This window comes from Molossus molossus, unplaced genomic scaffold, assembly GCF_014108415.1.
Source record: "Molossus molossus isolate mMolMol1 unplaced genomic scaffold, mMolMol1.p scaffold_m16_p_21, whole genome shotgun sequence".
NCBI classification, from domain to species: Eukaryota; Metazoa; Chordata; class Mammalia; order Chiroptera; family Molossidae; genus Molossus; species Molossus molossus.
The window spans coordinates 2,572,976-2,592,538 of record NW_023425357.1 but is presented as its reverse complement, the minus strand read 5'-3'; the positions used below and the strand labels follow the sequence as shown (position 1 = coordinate 2,592,538).

The 19,563-nt window shown below is 51.5% G+C and overlaps 2 protein-coding genes across 3 annotated transcripts in view; one reads left to right on the top strand and one right to left on the bottom strand.

The window, feature by feature from the left end:
• BRSK1 (BR serine/threonine kinase 1) overlaps positions 1–12,189 on the top strand; it is a 22,277-nt gene extending 10,088 nt beyond the window's left edge. Inside the window, exons 12-19 of the mRNA XM_036275812.1 lie at positions 156–315; positions 533–593; positions 1,040–1,409; positions 1,860–1,908; positions 2,006–2,129; positions 2,642–2,843; positions 9,066–9,155; positions 11,558–12,189. Coding sequence (XP_036131705.1) covers positions 156–315; positions 533–593; positions 1,040–1,409; positions 1,860–1,908; positions 2,006–2,129; positions 2,642–2,843; positions 9,066–9,155; positions 11,558–11,715 — 1,214 coding nt within the window. The 3' untranslated portion in view covers positions 11,716–12,189. The remainder of the gene's footprint in view (positions 1–155; positions 316–532; positions 594–1,039; positions 1,410–1,859; positions 1,909–2,005; positions 2,130–2,641; positions 2,844–9,065; positions 9,156–11,557) is intronic.
• On the bottom strand, positions 12,164–19,563 carry TMEM150B (transmembrane protein 150B). 2 transcript variants are annotated; one of them, XM_036275813.1, is made up of 7 exons: positions 19,502–19,563; positions 18,854–18,929; positions 18,655–18,714; positions 18,506–18,573; positions 18,077–18,204; positions 14,995–15,178; positions 12,164–12,713 (listed from the first exon to the last, which is right to left on the bottom strand). In XM_036275813.1, the coding sequence occupies exons 2-7, from the start codon at positions 18,919–18,921 to the stop codon at positions 12,499–12,501; spliced, it is 723 nt and encodes a 240-aa protein (XP_036131706.1). In that variant the 5' UTR covers positions 18,922–18,929; positions 19,502–19,563; the 3' UTR covers positions 12,164–12,498. The 2 variants fall into 2 exon arrangements, with proteins under 2 accessions (XP_036131706.1, XP_036131707.1); XM_036275814.1 differs by lacking the exon at positions 19,502–19,563 and having other exon boundaries at positions 18,854–19,085.

The following is a 19,563-nucleotide window of genomic DNA, read 5'->3' as shown; positions in this document are numbered from 1 at the left end:
AGCTGGGAGTCCAGGCCCCTGGATTGCCAAGGAGGGAAGGGGCTGCAGGACCTGACTTGTCAAAACTTCTCTCTACTTGGGCCTCAGTTTCCCCATCTGTCGGAGTGCCACGTCCGGGTACAGCTGGACAAATCAGTCTTTTGATCTGCCCTCAGACCCCCCTCGGAAGCGTGTGGACTCCCCCATGCTGAGCCGACACGGGAAGCGGCGGCCAGAGCGGAAGTCTATGGAAGTCCTGAGCATCACGGATGCTGGTGGGGGTGGCTCCCCAGTGCCCACCCGGCGGGCCCTGGAGATGGCCCAGCACAGTCAGAGGTGGGAACTCTGCCCCTGTAGTGGGGTCCCCAGTCCTGGATGGGGTTGAGAGTTCAAGGTTTTAACCCCAGAGCTACCTCCAAGGTGCTGTGTGGTTGGGCCAAGTCACCTGCCCTCTCTGGGCCTCATTTCCTTATCTTGAAGGAGTGTGGGAGAGTCCATCCGAGCCCTTTGAAACCTTTCCCTCCTGATTTTTAAAATATTTTCCTGGAAACAGATCCAGGAGTGTCAGTGGAGCCTCCACCGGCCTGTCCTCCAGTCCTCTGAGCAGTCCACGGGTAAGGCCAGCCCCCCAGTGAACCGAGAAGGGGTAAGAGGGTGAAGACCCTGTGGAGTAAAGATCGAGCAGCCGAAACGTCAAGTCTAGAGACATTGCCTCCTTGTCTCCAAAGGGCCAAAGACCCAAGACTTTATTAATATAATATTTTAGTACATTCATCGGCCATTTCCACCTCCACAGGGTTGGGTTTTTCAATGTGTCTTAAGGGTTCATTTACTCATTTAACAAAATATAATTAAGGACCTACTGGGCACCAGTCACTGCTGGGTTTACAGCGGTGAGCATGATAGGAAAAATCCTTGCTCCCCCAACAATGGGAGGGTGGGGGGTAAAAGGGCTACACTGCCCAGCATGCATCGGGCGCCTGAGTGAGTGTGTGCCAGTGGGGCGCCTAGTCCTCCTGCGAGGTGTAGTCAGTCCTCACTCTCCTCCACTCCTCCGCAGAGTCCGGTCTTTTCCTTCTCACCCGAGCCCGGGGCTGGAGATGAGGCTCGGGGAGGGGGCTCCCCGACTTCCAAAACGCAGACGCTGCCTTCTCGAGGCCCCAGGGGTGGGGGCGCCGGGGAGCAGCCCCCACCCCCCAGTGCCCGCTCCACGCCCCTGCCTGGCCCCCCAGGCTCCCCGCGCTCCTCCGGGGGTACCCCCTTGCACTCGCCCCTGCACACTCCCCGGGCCAGCCCCACCGGGACCCCAGGGACAACGCCGCCCCCAAGCCCCGGCGGTGGCGTCGGGGGAGCCGCCTGGAGGAGTCGTCTCAACTCCATCCGCAACAGCTTCCTGGGCTCCCCTCGCTTTCACCGGCGCAAAATGCAGGGTACGGGGGTCCTTGATGGCTCAGGGGCTGCGGGGCAAACTCCTAAGTCCTAATGGAGGAAGGTGGCTGGGGGCTAACATCTGGGTCCCGGGAGCAAGAAACTGGGGCCCGGATTCCCACATCCCAGGATAAGATGGGCTTGTGAGCAGAGATGCAAGTGTTGAGTAGCGAGGAAGTGGGGCTCGCCTCTCTGAAGGACACGCCTCTTTGGTGCTTTGGCTCACCTTCCCATTGGCTCGCGGCAAGCAAGCCCCACCCCCTAGGGGCGTGGCCTGATTGGGTTGGACCGCATCCCTGGAAGGAGCATCAGGCTGCTTGCCCTTTGGAGTTTAGCTTCTGGGCGGGGTGCATAGAAACTGAGTTTGGACCCCCTGGTTGGAGGCCACTGCTGGCCCGCGTGCTGCTCACGAGGATGATGCGCAAGTGCTGACCATGCTCTCCTCTCCCCAGTCCCCACCGCCGAGGAGATGTCCAGTTTGACGCCAGAGTCCTCCCCAGAGTGAGTGACCCAAGGAAGGGAAGAGAAGGGGTGGAAAAGGGGTTTTCATTTCCTTAGTCCCCGCCTGACTCTCCTCCAACCATCCCCTCCTACTCAGGCTAGCAAAACGCTCCTGGTTTGGGAACTTTATCTCCTTGGACAAAGAAGAACAAATATTCCTCGTGCTAAAGGACAAACCTCTCAGTAGTATCAAAGCGGACATCGTCCATGCCTTCCTGTCGGTGAGGAGCCTGGGTCCCCGCACACCCTGGCCACCACGGAACTGCAGTGTCAGCAGCCTCTGGGGTCCACCACCTTGGCACTGGCCTAACTTCCGCCTGGATCTCATGGGATTTGTAGTTTTCCAGCCAGAGTCAGGTTTGGTCATTGTGGGGGGCAGGGAGGCAGGAGCGGTTTGATGTGTCCTGGGGCCTGGAAGTGATGAAATAGGACCCTGAGTTACAATTCTTCATATATTAGTGTTTCCTGAGGACTGGTGAGTTGGCATTCCCCGACTATTACATTGGGAATCCGTTGCTCGGCCATTCATCCTCTATAACCTATTCATTCTAGGACAGGAAACTACAAATCTCAATTGGCAATGGGGCATTCTGATGCCTTTCCTTATATCTTTGCCCCAGTGGCTGGTGGGACTTGTAGTTCCTTGGGCAAAGGCAGATGTAGGATTGCTTATCCATTCCCTACAAGCAGGTCGCTGGAGTCACCCCCTCTTTGTGTTCCCTGCCTTTCTCAGATCCCCAGCCTGAGTCACAGTGTGCTGTCACAGACCAGCTTCAGGGCCGAGTACAAGGCCAGCGGCGGCCCCTCTGTCTTCCAGAAGCCCGTCCGCTTCCAGGTGGACATCAGCTCCTCTGAGGGGCCAGAACCCTCCCCACGACGAGATGGTGGTGGTGGCAGCGGTGGCATCTACTCTGTCACCTTTACTCTCATCTCTGGTAGGTTTCCCCCCAGCCCCGTGTTTGGGATGCTCAAGACCACTGAGATAGGGTAGCAGCCCAGGAGGGCAGCATGAGGGAGGAGGCGGTCATGCTCAGCGGGGCCTGACTGTATGAGGCCTCTCCTCACGCAGACCCCCACATCTTCTCCTTTCGTCTTTTCTTATCCACATTTAACCTAGTAACATAGTGTTTACAACGTGTCTCGGGCTTTATTAGCACTATTTCTTTTGGTGTGTTAGTAATCACCCACTTGACAGAAAAGAAAGCTGAGTTCTAAAGAGGCAAATGGACCTGACCAGAGCCACACTGCACACCGTGACAGAGCTGGGCTCTGTGGCCTTCTAACCTTGCAGCAGAGAGCTTTTCCCGTGGCTTTAAGACTGTAGATCAGAAGAGCAAGGACATGGGGTGCTTCTTTCAGGCCATTCCTGCACCCAGGGCAGACATCACCAATTGATTACAGCAGACTCAAACTCCAGGCAGCCCTGACAAATCAAGAGTTGGCACAAGAGATGAGAACCACAGAAATTCCTTGTTTCCAATTCTACTTGGTTCCTGAGTCCTGATAACAAGAGTTTAGAGGACGAGGGATACCTCTGTTTGCTGGCCTTGTCACCAATCTTTAATATGTCACAACTATAAGATGAGCTTGCTCCCAGAGTTACTAAACCAGGCTGCTGGGGAACACTGGGGTGTTACATCACCACAATGAATTATGGATCTTTTTTATCCCCCTTAAAAGACTAATAGGCAGCCCTGGCTAGTGCACTTCAGTTGGTTGGGCGTTGTACACCAAAAGGTTGCCGGTTCAACCTAGATCAGGTCACATGCCCAGGTTTTGTGCTTGATCTCGTAGGAGGCAGCATCCAATCAAGGTTTTGCTCTCTCGCTCTTCTTTCCTCTCTCTCTAAAAATCAATTTAAAAATCTTTTAAAAATAAAACCAAAAAAACACTAATAGGCAGAAGTTTCTCAGTTTTAAGATTTCCCCCCTCCCATTGATTTTTCTTTCTTTTTTTAATGAAAAATCATCAATTTTTGTCCAACTTTTATTAATTTATTTTTGTTACAAATGTTTCTCCTGTTTTCCGCCTAGACACCCTCCTCCCCATCCTGCCCCCCCCCCCTGCATTGTTGTCCATTGGTTACGCATACATGCATATAAGACATATAAGATCTTTGGTTCATTTCATCTCTCCCCTCGGCCCCCCTCCTCTTAGGTTTGTCAGTCTGAACCATACTCCTTTCTATGTCTCTGGGTCTATTTTGTTCATCAGCTTATTTTGTTCCACAAATAAGTGAGATCATATTTTATTTGTCTTTCTATGATTGGCTTATTTCACTTAGCATAATACTCTTGAGGTCCCTCCATGTCATCTCAAAGGATAAGAGATCTTTCTTACAGCTGCATAGTATTCCATTGAATATATGTACCACAGCTCTTTTATCCATTCATCTATCGATGGACACTTGGGCTGTTTCCAGATCTTAGCGATTGTAAATAGTGCTGCTATGAACATAGGAGTACATAATATTCTTTCTGATTGGTGTTTCAGCTTCTTTTGATATATTCCCAGAAGTGGGATTACTGGGTCAAATGGCAGTTCAATTTTTAATTTTTTGAGGAAACACCATATTGTCTTTCACAGTGGCTGTACCAGTCTGCATTCCCACCAACAGTGTACTAGAGTCCTCTTTTCTCCACACCCTTGCCAGCATTTGTTGTTTGATGATTTGTTGATGGTGGTCATTCTGACAGGTGTGAGGTAATACCTCATTGTTGTTTTAATTTGCATCTCTCTGATGATTAGTGATGTTGAGCATTTTTTCATGTTTCTTGGCCATTTGTATGTCCTTTTTGTTTTTTGGGGGTTTTTTTGTTTGTTTGTTTGTTTTTTTTATCCTCACCCGAGGACATTTTTCCATTTTTTGGTACAGATAGAGTGGGAGGGAGAGAGAAGAAGAGAGAGAGAGAGAGAGAGAGAGAGAGAGAGAAACATCGACGTGAAAGGGACACATCGAGTGGTTGCCACCCGCACAACCAACCAGGGCCGGGGACAAACTGCAACCGAGGTACATGCCCTTAGCGGGAACCGAACCCGGGTCTCTCCAGACCGCAGGCTGATGCTCTAACCGCTGAGCCAAACCGGCCAGGGCTGTATGTCCTTTTTGAAGAGATGTCTATGTAGGTCCTCTGCCCATTTTTCAGTTGGGTTCTTTATCTTCCTTTTGTTGAGTTGTATGAGCACTCTATATAGTTTGGAAATGAACCCCTTATCTGATATATTGTTGGCAATTATACTCTCCCATAGTGAGTTCCCCTCTGATCTTTACTGTTTCTTTCCTTCTACTTGCTCTGGGATTTTCTTTTTGTTTGCTTTCTAGTTCTTTAAGTTGTGTGGTTAGACAGTCAATTAGAAATTTTTCTTGCTTCTTGAGGTAGGCCTGTAGTGCTATGAACTTCCCTCTCAGGACTGCTTTCGCTGTGTCCCATACATTTTGTGTTGTGTGTTCATTTTCTTGGTTTCCAGGAAGTTTTTAATTTTTTCCTTGATCTCCTTGGTAACCCATTCATTATTTAATAACATGCTATTGAGCCTCCATGTGTTCAAATGTCTTTGGGTGTTTTTGTTGTAATTGATTTCTAGTTTCATGACATTATGATCTGAGAAGATGCTTGATATGATTTCAATCTTCCTAGACTTGTAGAGACTTAGTTTGTGTCCTGAAATGTGGTCTATCTTTGAGAATGTCCATGTGCACTTGAGAAGAATGTGAGTTCTGCAGTTTTGGGGTATAATTCCCTGTAGATATCTATTAAATCTATTTGATCTAGTGCATCATTTAGAGTCTCTGTTTCCTTGTTAATTTTTTGTCTAGAGGATCTATCCAGTGATGTCAGTGGGGTGTTGAAGTCCCCTGCTATGATTGTATCGCTGTCAATTTCTCCTTTGAAGTCCTCCAGAAGATTTTTAATATATTTTGGTGTTCCTATATTGAATGCATATATGTTTACCAAAGTTATATCTTCCTGTTGGATAGGTCCTTTCAATATTATGTCTCTAGTTATGGCCTTCATTTTAAAATCTATTATATCAGATATGAGTATTGCTACCCCAGCTTTTTCTTTTCTTTCCATTTACTTGGAAGATTTTTTTTTTCCATCCTTTCACTTTCAACCTATGTGAGTCTTTTGTTGTGAGGTGGGTCTCTTGTAAACAACATATATGTGAGTCATGCTTTCTTATCCAATCAGCTACTCTATCTTTTGATCAGAGCATTCAAACCATTTACATTTAAGGTTATTATCGACATGTACTTATTTATTGCCATTTTTGTTTATTGTGGCTCTATTTTTCTTCCTATTTCTTCTACTACTTACAGCAGTCCTTTTAACATTTCTTGTAGTGTTGGTTTGGTGCTAATATATTCCCTTAGCCTTTTTTTTTTGTCTGGGAAGCTCTTTATTTCACCTTCTATTTTGACTGATAGCCTTGCTGGATAGAGTAGTCTTGGATTTAGATCCTTGTGTTTCATTACCTTGATTACTTCATGCCATTCTACTTGGGCCTGTAGTGTTTCTGTTGAGAAGTCAGCTGATAGCCTTATGGGGGCCCCGTTCCTTTGTAGGTAACCTGTTGCTTATCTCTTGCTGCCTTTAGGATTTTCTCTTTGCCTTTAATTTTTGGCATTTTAATTATGATGTGTCTTGGTGTGGGCCTGTTTGGGTTCTTCTTACTTGAGGCTCTCTGTGCTTATTGAACTTGAATGCCTTTTTCCTTCACCAAGTTAGGGAAATTTTCTGTCACTATTTCTTCAAATATATTCTCTAACCCTTGCTCATTTTCTTCTTCTTCTGGAACACCTATGATGTGAATGTTGTTACATTACCAGTAGTCCCACAGTTCTCTTAAGCTGTCTTCCTGTTTTTTAATTGTTTTTTCTCTTTGGTTTTCTGATTGGGTAATTTTTTTCTACTCTGTCTTCTTCTTCTTTTTTTTTTTTTTTTTTTTTATCCTCACCCGAGGACACTTTTTCATTCTTTGTTCAGATAGAGCAGGAGAGAGAGAGAGAGAGAGAAACATCGATGTGAAAGGGACACATCGAGTGGCTGCCACCCGCACAACCAACCAGAGCCAGGGACAAACTGCAACTGAGGTACACACCCTTAGCGGGAACCGAACCCGGGTCTCTCCGGACCGCAGGCCGACGCTTTAACCGCTGAGCCAAACCGGCTAGGGCTCTACTGTCTTCTAATTCACTGATCTGGTCCTCAGCTTCCTCTACTCTGCTGGTTATTCCTTCCAATGTGTTCTTTATTTCTGCTATGTCATTCTTCATTTCCAGTGGTTGTTCTTCAATGTTTCTGTATCTTTACTCATGGTGTTGATCTCTTTACTCATGCTGTTGAGCTTCCTCAAGATCATGGCTCTGAACTCTACCTCTGATAACTCACTTAACTGAATTTCATTTATCTCATCTTCAGTAGAGTTCTCTTGTTTTTTCATTTGGAATTTGTTTCTTTGTTTCACCATTTTGGCTATCTCAGTGGGTTTTGGAGCCTGCCAAATTTTCCCTGTGGGTATTGGTGTTCTGCTGTTTGTGGCTCCCTCTACTGGGTTTGGATGAGTGTGGGAGGACCCACATTAAACACCACTGTTAAGTCTTACTTTTCTGGGTAGATTTGAAAGCCCAAGAAAGGTTCAATTATCTTCTAGCTTTTTGCCTGGAGGCTATCTCAGTTACTTGATGAGCCTTGGGTTGTAGCCCTCAGCTGAAGGAAAAACTCCCTCAGGTGTTCAGGGTAAGAGGATTTCCAGAGGGTGGGGCAGATGCTAGCTGTTAATGAGCCTCAGTTTACATTCCTCTGGCCCAGCTGGGTGGAGTTAAATTCCTGAGAGAGCCCTGGCCAGTTTGGCTCAGCGGTTAGAGCGTCGGCCTGTGGTCCGGAGAGCCCCGGGTTCGGTTCCCGCTAAGGGCACGTACTTCGGTTGCAGTTTGTCCCCGGCCCTGGTTGGTCGTGCGGGTGGCAGCCACTCGATGTGTCCCTTCACGTCGATGTTTCTCTCTCTCTCTCCTTCCTCTCTCTCCCTCCCACTCTATCTGTACAAAAAATGGAAAAATATCCTCGGGTGAGGATAAAAAAATAAAAAATAAAAATAAAAATAAATAAATTCCTGAGAGGGGCTGTTGCTTCTCCCCAGGGCTCTGGGAAGGGGCTCTTTGAGTGAGATGGCTACTGTCCTGTGAGGGTATGTTTCAGCAAAAACTCTCAGTGCCCTCCAAATCCTGAGTGTCTCCACACAGTTCCAGTCTAGTATGCCCTCCCTCTCCTAGAGCCCAAGGTGAGTGGCTCTAGCTAATTTAGTGCTCTGTCCCAGCCCTCTGCACTGTGGAGCCAGCTTGGGATTTTAACCCCAAGGGAGCTGCTCACAGCTGAAACAGCTGCTGTCCTTGGGCTCCCAGACCGCCCTCTTGCGCCTCTGCAGACCTACCAGGGTTGATTCGGTGTCCTTTTTCCTGTCCCTGGTTATATGGGTCCTCTCCAGCTGCTTTTCTGTTGCTTTTTCCCGACGATTTGTCTTTATTTTAGTTGTAATTTCAGTTTGGTCCTGAGAGATGGTCTGTGTAGCTTCCGTTCACTCCACTACCATTTTGGAATCTTCTCCCATTAATTTTTCTTACATTTTTGGCTCTTCATGGCCTCCAGCAGAAACTAACAGGTAATAGACCCTATTTATTTATTTTTTTTATTTTGTTAATCCTCACCTGAGGATATTTTCCCACTGACTTTTTTTAGAGAGAATGGAAGGAAGGGAGAAAGAGAAAGATTGATGTGAGAGAGACACATCAATTGGTTGCCTCCCCCACACACCCCAGCTGGGGCCAGGGATTGAACCTGCAATCCAGGTATGTGCCCTTGACTGGGAATTGAACCCGAGACCATTAGTGCACAGGCCCGATGCTCTGTCCACTGAGCCACACTGGCCAGGGCGAGACCCTATATAAATAGAATACAACACCCGTTGTTATTGTAAGTCCACATTTCTTAGCTCCATTTCCAAACCATAGATCATTGCCTGGCTCCAACAGAGGAGGGGAATTGAGACCAAGAGAAGGAGAGTCCTTTGCTGAGTGGAGGGACCCGTTTCTACCGGGTGGGAGGGGCTTCCTTACCCCTGTCAGTCCCCAAGTCATTCTGTTCCCCTGCCCCTTCCAGGTCCCAGTCGGCGGTTCAAGCGAGTTGTGGAGACCATCCAGGCACAGCTGCTGAGCACTCACGACCAGCCCTCCGTGCAGGCCCTGGCAGGTGGGAGGCAGGGGGGCAGGGCTATCTCGTCTTTTATCCTGTGGGGTGGAGGGGAGGCTTTCTGGTGACCAAGTGCCATAGCACAGCTGTGGAGAAGCAAGGCCCGCCTGCCGTTGCATTCAGGTCTCACCTGCAGAGGAGGGAGCAGGATCCCTTTCAAGGACTGGGCCTTACCTGGGAGCCGTGCTCTATGCTCCAGGGGTGGAGCTTCCTAGACATTGGCCTTGTTGTCAGGGAGTGGAATTCCCTAGCAACCAGAGATAACCAGAATTTCTTTTTTTTTTTTTTTATCCTCACCTGAGGACATTTTTCTATTTTTTGTTCAGGTAGAGTGGGAGGGGGAGAGAGGAAGAGAGAGAGAAACATCGATGTGAAAGGGACACATCGAGTGGCTGCCACCCGCACGACCAACCAGGGCCGGGGACAAACTGCAACCGAGGTACATGCCCTTAGCGGGAACCGAACCCGGGTCTCTCGGGACCGCAGGCCGACGCTCTAACCGCTGAGCCAAACCGGCCAGGGCGATAACCAGAATTTCTAAGTGAAGAGAGCCCTGTTCAGCCCTACTCCTGAGATAGGGTGGGAATGGGGGTCCCATAGGTCCTAGGGAGAAACAGAGCAGGCAAATAGGACCCCAGCCATGAGGGCAGATGCCTGGATGACCTTGTCACCACAGAAGGCCAAATCCAAGGGTCAAGTCTGCTTGAGGGTGGTGGTTCCAGACTGGATGGCCCATTTTGCCAAGGTTAGAAACAGCAGGGTTAATATCAAGGTGTCTGCAGGGCCAGGCCACGCTCCCTTCCAGAGCTGGGGCATGGGGGTATCCGGTTCTGCCTTTTCAGAGGCCGCAGACCTGAACTTCTATGCTCATCGCCCATCTTCCCAGCTGGTGACATGGCACCTCCTAGAATGTCACATTTTCTTGTGATGCTGACCTCACCTGGGAGAGGTCTGTAAGGACCCACCCAGATAATCCAAGTAATCTGGCTACTTCTGGGCTTTGACCTTAGTCACAGCTGCAAGTTCCTTTATGCCTTGTGTTGTAACAGTCCCAGTCGCAGCAGGAGGGGGACATCTTTGGGTGGGGGGACATCTGGCCACATCTGGAGACCTTTCCGCTGGTCTCAATTTGAGGGAAAGGGGTGTTACATCTTATGGGTGGAGGCCAGGGATGCTGTGAAACATCCCAGGGGGCACAGGATGCCCCCACAACAAGGCATCCCCTGACCCTAAGTATCACTAGTGGGGAGTGGAGAAAGCCCGCTCCACCCGTCTCCACTGGGCCTGGTTGCTCGGGGAAACCAGAATTCCAGTTGGGCTTTCTGAGCCCTTCTAGACCTGGCTGCCGAGGAAAGCTGGCCTTAGCAGTCAGGGTTCTCAAAAGGGCACACCCTCCGGGAGGAAGGACCAACAGACATCTGGGACCTTAGCCACAAGTCTTTATTTTTTTTCAATTTGTTTTTATTGATTTTTTTGAGAGAGAGAGAGAGAGAGAGAGGGAGAGACAGAAACATCGATGTGAGAGAGAAACATGGATCAGCTGCCTCCTGCACACCCCCTCCTGGGGGTCAAGCCTGCAACCTGGGCACATGCCCTGACCTGAAATCAAACCGAGACCTCTCAGCCCATGGGACTATGCTCAATCCACTGAGCCACACCGGCTGGGCAGCCATAAGTCTTATAAAGGGGAATGGGGCAGAGGGTGATGGGCAGAGGGTGATGTCCAGCCCACCTAACGGGAAGAGCATATTGGTTGCTATGACAACAAGGACTCCAGCAATCAGTGGCTCTTATGGGGGCTGGTCCCTATGAGGGGACCTCAGGTACTGTTGTGGGCCCTATAGAAATTGCTAGATGAACACTGGCAACCGCAGTCCCCTAGTGTAGGGAAGTGTGGCCCCATAAAGAGGCCACAGGGATGCTTGGGAGGATCCAAGACCCACCGCCTGCCAACAACCTGTTGTGGGGCTCCAGGCCCCATGGCCAAGGAGCAGTCCCCCTAAAAATGAGGGCAGTGGAAGGGAAGGGGGGACTCTCTGGCTGTGACCTGGGATACTCAAATCTTACCTGTTGCCACAGCCACTGTCCCTTAGCAAACAGTGTTGTAACCAATCTCTGAGAATGTCTCTTCTAGTCAGGACCTGGCCCCACCTACACAAACTTGGCCTGGCTGGCAAAGTGACAAGGGTCGGAGGGGGCCTAGGATGCACGACCTGTTCCAGGCCTGGTTGCTGGCTTATGTGCCCCTGACAAGCATGGTGGGGGCTTGGGCCTCAGCACAATTCCCTGGCGGCCTTGGGGTTACTGAGAACAGTGGACAGCACGGACTAGTGGACAGCAGGAACCTCCACACTGGCTCGGTAGCCCCGGAGCCCATGCCAAACCGCTTCCTCCCTCGACAGATGAGAAGAATGGGGCCCAGACCCGGCCTGCCAGCACCCCACCCCGAAGCCTGCAGCCCCCACCTGGCCGTCCAGACCCGGAGCTGACCAGCTCTCCCCGCCGAGGCCCCCCCAAGGACAAGAAGCTCCTGGCCACCAATGGGACCCCTCTGCCCTGACCCCAGGGGGCCGGGGAAGGAGGGGAGCCCCCTCCACCCCCCTTCCCTGCCCCCCAACTGTGAATCTGTAAATAAGGCCCAAGGAGTACATAGGGAGGGGGAGACACAACAGACCTGGCCTTGCCCTGCAGGGATGGGGCTCGAGGGGCCGTGCCCAACTTGGGGGGGGGTTCTGGGAGGGACTGGGGTGGGAGCTGTTTCTATTTTATTTATTGATTAATTTATTATTTTATTTATTGATCAATCTTTCTGTGGGATGGGGTGGGGGAGGGGCGGGGGCTGGTTGGGGTGGCTTAGCAGATCCGGACAGACAGGGCCATCTGTCCTTGCGTCATCTCCAACTCCCCCTTCCTGGACCCCCCTCGGCCCCTCCCCTGCCCCACGACCTTCTGTACGGATTTGCTCTCCGGAAGGAATTCTGGTTTCGCGTGATCCTGCCTGCGTCCGTGTCTCTGATTCCGCCCGGCGGCAAAAGAAGAACAATAATAAATAGCCTTGATCAGGGACTGGCTGACTCGCCTTGGCCTCTCGCTTCCCCCGGTGGCCCTGATGGTGGGGGCGGGGCCCGACGCAGGGACAGAAGGGCACAGAGATGCCAGCCCACCGGTCGCTCACAGCCCCTCCACGCGTGGACACCACGGGGCTCCAGGAGGGGCAGCGCTGGCCACGTTCTTTCAAGTTCACCCCCAGGTTCGTCCCTGAAGGTTCCTCCCAGCGTTTTATGTTGGGGAGGCCTCCGGGAATCGGCCTCGCTTTCCTCTGCTAGTGAGGGCGAAGCCTGGGTCAGAGCGCCTGGGCCGGCTGGGGCTTCAGGGAGATGGGGGAGTCCAAGTCTGGCTGCGGGCCCAGGCTGGGGCCAGGCTGGAGACACAGGGTGCAGCCCTCCAGGCAGGAGAAGTCCACGGCCAGGAGGCCAAAGAGCGTGAAGAGCAGCATGGCGACCGTCCACTCGCAGACGGCCGAGGCGGAGCGCAGCAGGCTGGTGTGGAGGATGACCACTGTACACCAAGGTCAAGGGCACACTGCCGCGGGGAGGGTCCTGGCGCCCGCCGGGGCCCTGTGACTGTGGGCATGCCGGGGCCCCTCCTGGGACATGCTCACTCTGCCCTGACTGGCAGGACCCCTCTGGCTGGTCACCCTCCTCGATGGCTCCGGAAACCCTCAAAGAGATGCCCTCCAATCCTGTCTGTAACTCAGTTTCCCAAGTATTTTCCCCTGCACGTTCCTCCTGTTCGTGTGGCATTCCTAATATTCTGGAACAAGGTTCCTATCCTGCCAGCCTCCCCTGACCCTGTGAAGGCTCCACTGTCCCCCACTGGCCCAGCCAGACAACCAGGCACATTGCTTCTACTTCCAAACATGCAGTTGCCTAAAGATACACCCCCCCCGCCCAGCCCCACACCAGCCTCAGGCCCACAGGCTCCTGCTCACCACCCCCAAAAATATCTCCCTTTTTCTGGGTGCCCCCACCTCCATGAGAGCCCCATCATTCACTCAGGTGCCACAATCACCCTCGCCACCTCACTCATGCCCATGGCCACCTGGTCACCCCAAGTCTCGTCTGATCTGCCTTCTCTCTTTCTGGCCTTGCATTTCTGCGGGGCTGCTCCCCAGAACCCACTCAGCTCCTTAAAACTTTCCTACCCGCCGGATGGACACGTACGCCAAGCTCCAGCCTAGGAGAGAGCTAGAACCCTCCTCACTAGAACACTCTTGCTCCTCTCAGCCAAGCTAGCTCCAACTCGCTCCCCCGAGATCAGATCAGACATGATTTCATTCATTCAAGGATTTTTCAGGCAGTCCATAGTCCAACACCATCCAAGCCCCATGGATCTTCGAGCGAAAGAGACATGTGAGTACCCAAAGAAGCCGCTAGACCCTACAAGATCACAAGTGTTCCATGGCTCCCTATTGTCCCAAGGCAGAAGCCCAAGCCTCTAACCCCTCACCTTAGCCCTGGAGATCATCTGGGGGCACTGCCAGCGACATCCTCCCCTCCCCCAAGCCAGTTTTCTACCCTCCACATGCACATACCTGCAGTGTCCCCAAACCTCCCAACCCAGGCCCAAAGCAGCTGGTCCTGCAGGGCCAGCTCTGCAACCCATCTTTGCAGTTGTCCAGCCTGTAACACACTCAGCTGGCCGTCTTTATGGTTCATCCCCCTCCCCTGCAGCTAAGGCACCTCTGAGCCCCACAGAATGAGGATTCTGCAACCAAATGGGTTATGAGCCAAGTAGGGACTTTAGAAGGGCTGGGCTGGATTTCAGCAGAGGAGGGAGGCTGGTCTGCAGCTGGAGTAGCCTTCCCCACCTACTCTGTGCACATCAGGTTGCTGCTCTGGAAGATGAACAGATTGACCTAAAGCGGCCAGCACGGGACCTCAGCTGGGTTCCCTCCACTTTGGAAATGCCAGCGTCCTCTCGGCCTCCCTTCCGTCATCCTCCCCACAGAAGCTGGAAGTCCCCGAGACTGGGCCTGTAGCCCCTCCTCTCTCTCAGAGCTCTCTCTGTAGCAGTGATAATCGTCAGTATGATAAAAACAGCTCCGTTTCCAGACAAGGAAACGGAGGCCAGAGAGTGATTTGACTCAGAGAGGCATCCTGGACTGGGTTCTGGGGTGACTCAGAGGTGAGTTGGAATCTCGGTGCTACGCAGCAGTGTGCTGGTAAACATTTAACAACCAGCTGGGATCAGTAGCATCTGCCACTTCCTGTGGTGTCAACACTCCCGCCATGGCCATTTCAAGCTGCTAACATAGCATTGCCCAGTGTGGAGCTGGGAAGAGATACACACAGACTGCCCTTGGGAGCCCTGCGAGGGGCCTGACGCCCACCACTAACTCCACCACTGAACTACATGGCGATTCTTGGCCGAGAGCCTTCTCCTGACTGAACCTCAGTTTCCAGTCTTAGCCAGCATGATGCCTGGCACAGAGCAAATGACTGGTTTAGCATCCTCCCAATACATTGGTCACTCACTAGGTACCGGGCACCAATCTAAGCACCTCACATGTGTCATCTTCGTTCTGTACAACCCCGGGTTGGCTTTGTTCTGATCTACATTTAATAGATGAGGAAACCGAGGCCACGAGAAGCTAAAACACCAGCGTCCCCAGCTAGTCTATGGACGAGGTGGGATTCTAACCCAGGCAGCGTGGGCCGGGTCAGCACTGTCTGACGACTGTCCTATAATGAGGCTGAGAAAGGAGGGGGCATTCACACTAGCACAGAGCAGAGCCCCCCAATGAAGGACCACCCCAAGCCCTGCCCCATAAGGATACTGGTCACCATGAGGATGGTGCACAAGCTGCAGAGGACAAAGCGGAGTGGCCCGATCCAGGGGGCCCCGGGCTGGGGCAGATTCTTCATCCTCCAAGAGAGAAGGAGCTGCAGCCAGAAGTAGACATTGCCCACAAAGAGGGCGAAGAAGGCCCCCGTCAGGTGTGTGGCCTGCTGGTTCTTTTGCTAGAAGAAGGAACGAGAGAGTTGAGGGGAAGAACTGTGGAGAGGCCAGGACCAACCCCTGGATAGTGATTGACAAGTGCATTGGCTCTTGTCAGCTCTGTGAGGGCAGGCATTTCAATCTGTTGTTCATGCCCAACCATTGCGGCTCAGTGGATTGCACCAAGACGTCACCAGTTCAATTCACAGTTGGGGCACATGCCTGGGTTGTGCGCTTGCTCCTTAGTTGGTGGTGTACAGGAGGCAGCTGATCAATAGTTCTCTCTCATCGATGTTTCTCTCTCTAAAAAAAAAAAAGAACAATAAAGCCCGGCCAGTGTGGCTTCAGTGGTTGAGCGTTGACTCAGGCATCAAGAGGTCGCCAGTTCGATTCCCGGTCAGGGCATATGCCCAGGTTGGGCCAAATCCCCAGAGGGGGGCATGCAGGAGGCAGCCAATTGATGTTCTCTCTCATCAATGTTTCTATCTCTCTCTGCCTCTCCCTTCCTCTCTCTCTAAAATCAATAAAGAAAAAAAAAATATTTAAAAACATAAATAAATAAATCTGTTGTTCACTGTGGGGCATCAATCCCTAAAACAATGCCTGGCACATAGTGGACTCTCATAAATATTGGTGCAATAGATCTTTCATTGTCATCCAGGTGTGAGAGAGCAGATATTGCTGCCAACGGGATAAATTGGTTCTTGGCAAAAGATTCTTTTTTTTTTTTTAGAGCAGGAGGGAGAGTGGGAGGAAGAGAGAGAGAGAAACATCAATGTGAGAGAGAGACATCGAGTGGCTGCCACCCATACGACCCCAACTGGGCTGGGGACAAACTGCAACTGAGGTACGTGCCCTTAGCAGGAACCGAACCCGGGACTCTCTGGTCTGCAGGCCGATGCTCTAACCGCTGAGCCAAACCAGCCAGAGCTTTTTTAAAAAACATATTTAAAAAAAATTTTTTTCCCCGGCTGGTGTGGCTTAGAGGTTGAGCATCAACCCATGCACCAAGAGGTTGCAGGTTCAATTACCGGTCAAAGCACATGCCCAGATTGTGGGCCAAATCCCCAGTGGGGGGCATGAAGGAGGCGGCCAATCGATGCTCTCTCTCATCGATGTTTCTATCTCTGTCTCCCTCTCTCTTCCTCTCTTTCTAAAAATCAATAAAGGAAAAAAAAAATTTTTTTTCTTTATTGATTTTTAGAAAGAGAGGAAGAGAGAGGGAAAGAGAGATAGAAACATCGATGAGAGAGAACATCGATTGGCCGCCTCCAGTATGCCCCCCTACTAGGAATTTGGCCCACAACCTGGGTATGTGCCCTGACCAGGAATCGAACCAGTGACCTCTTGGTGCATAGGATGACGCTCAACCACTGAGCCACACTGGCTGGGCTATTATGGTATTATTTTATTGTTGTTAATCCTCACCCAAGGATATTTTTTCCATTGGTTTTTGGAGAGAGTGGAAGGGAGGTGGGGGAGAAAAAGGAAGAGAGAAACATCAATGTGAGAGAAACACATCAATTGGTTGCCTCCTGCACGTGCCCCAACCAGGGCTGGGGATCGAAACTGCAACCCAGGTACACACCCTTGACCAGGAATCAAACCTGTGACCCTTCAGTTTTCGGGTTGACACTCTAACCATCGAACCACACCAGCCAGGGCTTATGGTAATATTTTAAAAGATTAAAAATTTCATGGGGGAAAATGTCTAACAAAGGCCCCTTAGGGGAGTGACGTCATAGTTAAAGAAAAAGAAAGGTTGAGCACAGAAATAAGGGAATGAGTGGCTGAATGGATACGCAGATATAATGGGGGATATTTGCTGACAGATTGGAGGGAGCCTCTGGTCTGAACACCAGGGGGTTTCGCAGCCTCTGCTCTTTTTCGCCAGAAGAGGTTGGAATCAGAGACATCATTATAAAATGAAATGACAGCATAAAATAAATCAGTGAGATTTCTCCTATCATGTGGGTGCATTTCTTTATTCTGCTAAGAGCTACTGAGTCTCCTGGTTAAGAATGTGGGTTCTAGAGTCTATGAATCTGGGTTCATATCCCACCACGGTGGACCAGAGGATGAAAAAAAACAACCTTTCTGTGGGTTTTAGTTTAGGAAGGACCCACCTAGAGTTCTTGTGCAGATGGATAACAACAGGGCAGACTTGCCCTGGCCTGTATGGCTCAGCAGCTAGAGCATCGGCCCTCGGACCAATGAGTTACCGGTTCAATTCCAGCCAAAGGGACATACCTCGGTTGCGATTCGTCCCAGGCCCTGGTTGGGGTCGTGCGGGAGGCGGCCACTCAATGTGCCCCTTTCACATCGATGTTTCTCTCGCTCTCTTTCTTCCACTCTCTCCCTTCCACTCTGCCTGGACAAAAATGGAAAAGGGTCCTCCGGTGACGATAAAAAATATAGATGGATATAGATATAGATATAGATATGGATATAGATATAGATATAGACATAGACATAGACATAGACATAGACATAGACATAGATATAGATATAGATAGATAGATGATATAGATAGAGATAGAGATAGAGATAGAGATAGAGATAGAGATAGAGATAGAGATAGAGATAGAGATAGAGATATAGAGATATATATGGCAGACTCAACCAATGGGTCAAACATTAAGAATGAGTGAAATCAGTCATTTCATCATTAATGGGGTGGAGGATGACAGGGAATTACCCCAACCTCCTAGGGTGCAACGAAATAATTTTAAAGAGCTTCCACGCAGCTCTCCACACCACCATGGCCCGAGAGCCACAGAGAAATACAAGTCCCAGGAGGCTCTGCGGGGTCGAGCCCACAAAGAAGCCGCCGGCGGCCCCGGAGGGTCCTGGGAGTTGTAGTCCCAGACTCTGGCTAGCCGGCCCGGGGGTCTGGGCTCCCCAAGCCCACTCTCTCTCACCTGGAAATTGCCCACCACGGAGGTGCCCAGGGCACAGAGGAGCCCCGACCACAGGACCAGCTGGTTAAACCACTTTCTGACGCCCCAGTCCCGGAACTGGTGGTAACGGAGAATGCAGATCCAGGCGGCTGGGAAGAGAAGGAAGTGGGCGAGAGGCCCAGGCAGGACCCCGGGTCAGGGCAGCGTAGTGGGGCGTGGGAGAATCTGGGGATCCAGGGGTGGGGGACAAATCCCGGACCTAAGGGAAGAGGCGCTGGGGCCGGACCTCCTGGGTCTGAGGGGGGAGGGGCTGGGGGTCTGGTTTCCAGGGTGTGGGAGAGGAGAACTGGGGGTCTGGGGTCTGATCTCCAGGGTGAGGGAGAGGAGGAGCTGGGGGTCTGGGGTTCTGATCTCCAGGGTGTGGGGGAGGAGGGGCTGGGGTCCAGTCACCCATAGCAGCTCCCAGGTTTAGCAGCTGGCTGAAGATGCAGCTCTGAGGGGGGTACGATCCACAGAGACTGGAAGATAAGGGATCATCTTGTGGCTCCTAGAGCAGAGACCCCCATTCCTTCTTCGGCATCCTCCAAGGGCATAGCTACCTGATATAGGGGATGCCTTCTGTGAGGTTCACAGTCCTGTTGGCCACCGCAATCGCAAAGCTGAAGGAGGGGAAGACATAGATGAGCAGCTGCTGGCAAAACAACTTCGCTTTCTCATACCCACAGACCCAGCTCCCCCCCTCAGACCCAGGAGTCCAGGCCCCCAGCCCCCAGGCACCATCCTGCCCCTAACACTCACACAGTCCAGATGCTAGTGGTAGCCCAGAGGGCCAGGAAGGCAGGCAGCAGGGACAGGTAGCCCCACATGCCAGGTCCTGCAGAGGAAGGGGTTAGAGCCACTAATGAATCAGTCTCTCTCTCTGTGTGTGTCAGGTGAGGAACCAGCCCTCAGGGTCCAGATGTATCAGATCATGGCTGCCTGCCTCGGAGACCCCCCTTGGCTCCCAGGCAGAAGGATGGGCAGATGGGGGACACACAGGAGGAGGGCGGGGAGTGCGGGAGGGGGTTGGTGACAGGGGTGATCTGGTCACGTGAGCCAGCTCTCAGCCTGGGGCAATTTCCCTATCTCTTTCCTTTTTCAAGAACATGTTTTAATTGATTTTTTTCAAGGGAGAGGGAAAGGGAGAGTGAGAAACATCAATCAGTTGGTTCCCACATCCTCCCCCTGCCCCCCCCAACGGGTATCAAACCCGAAATTTGGGCATGTGCCCTGATTAGGAACAGAACCAGCATCCAACATGTTCAACCAACTGAGCCACACCGTCCAGGGCTCCTTATCTTTCAAATTTCCTTTTACCCTCATCTTGACGTTTCTCCCAGCCGCCCTCCCCTCACCCACCTCCAGAGTCTCCCCCTGCCCACCTCTGGGCTCCTCCTGGATGCTCACCTGCCGGTCTCTCAGGGCTGGGACTGCAGGACTAGGGCTGCCTGAGCGGTTCAGGGGAGAAG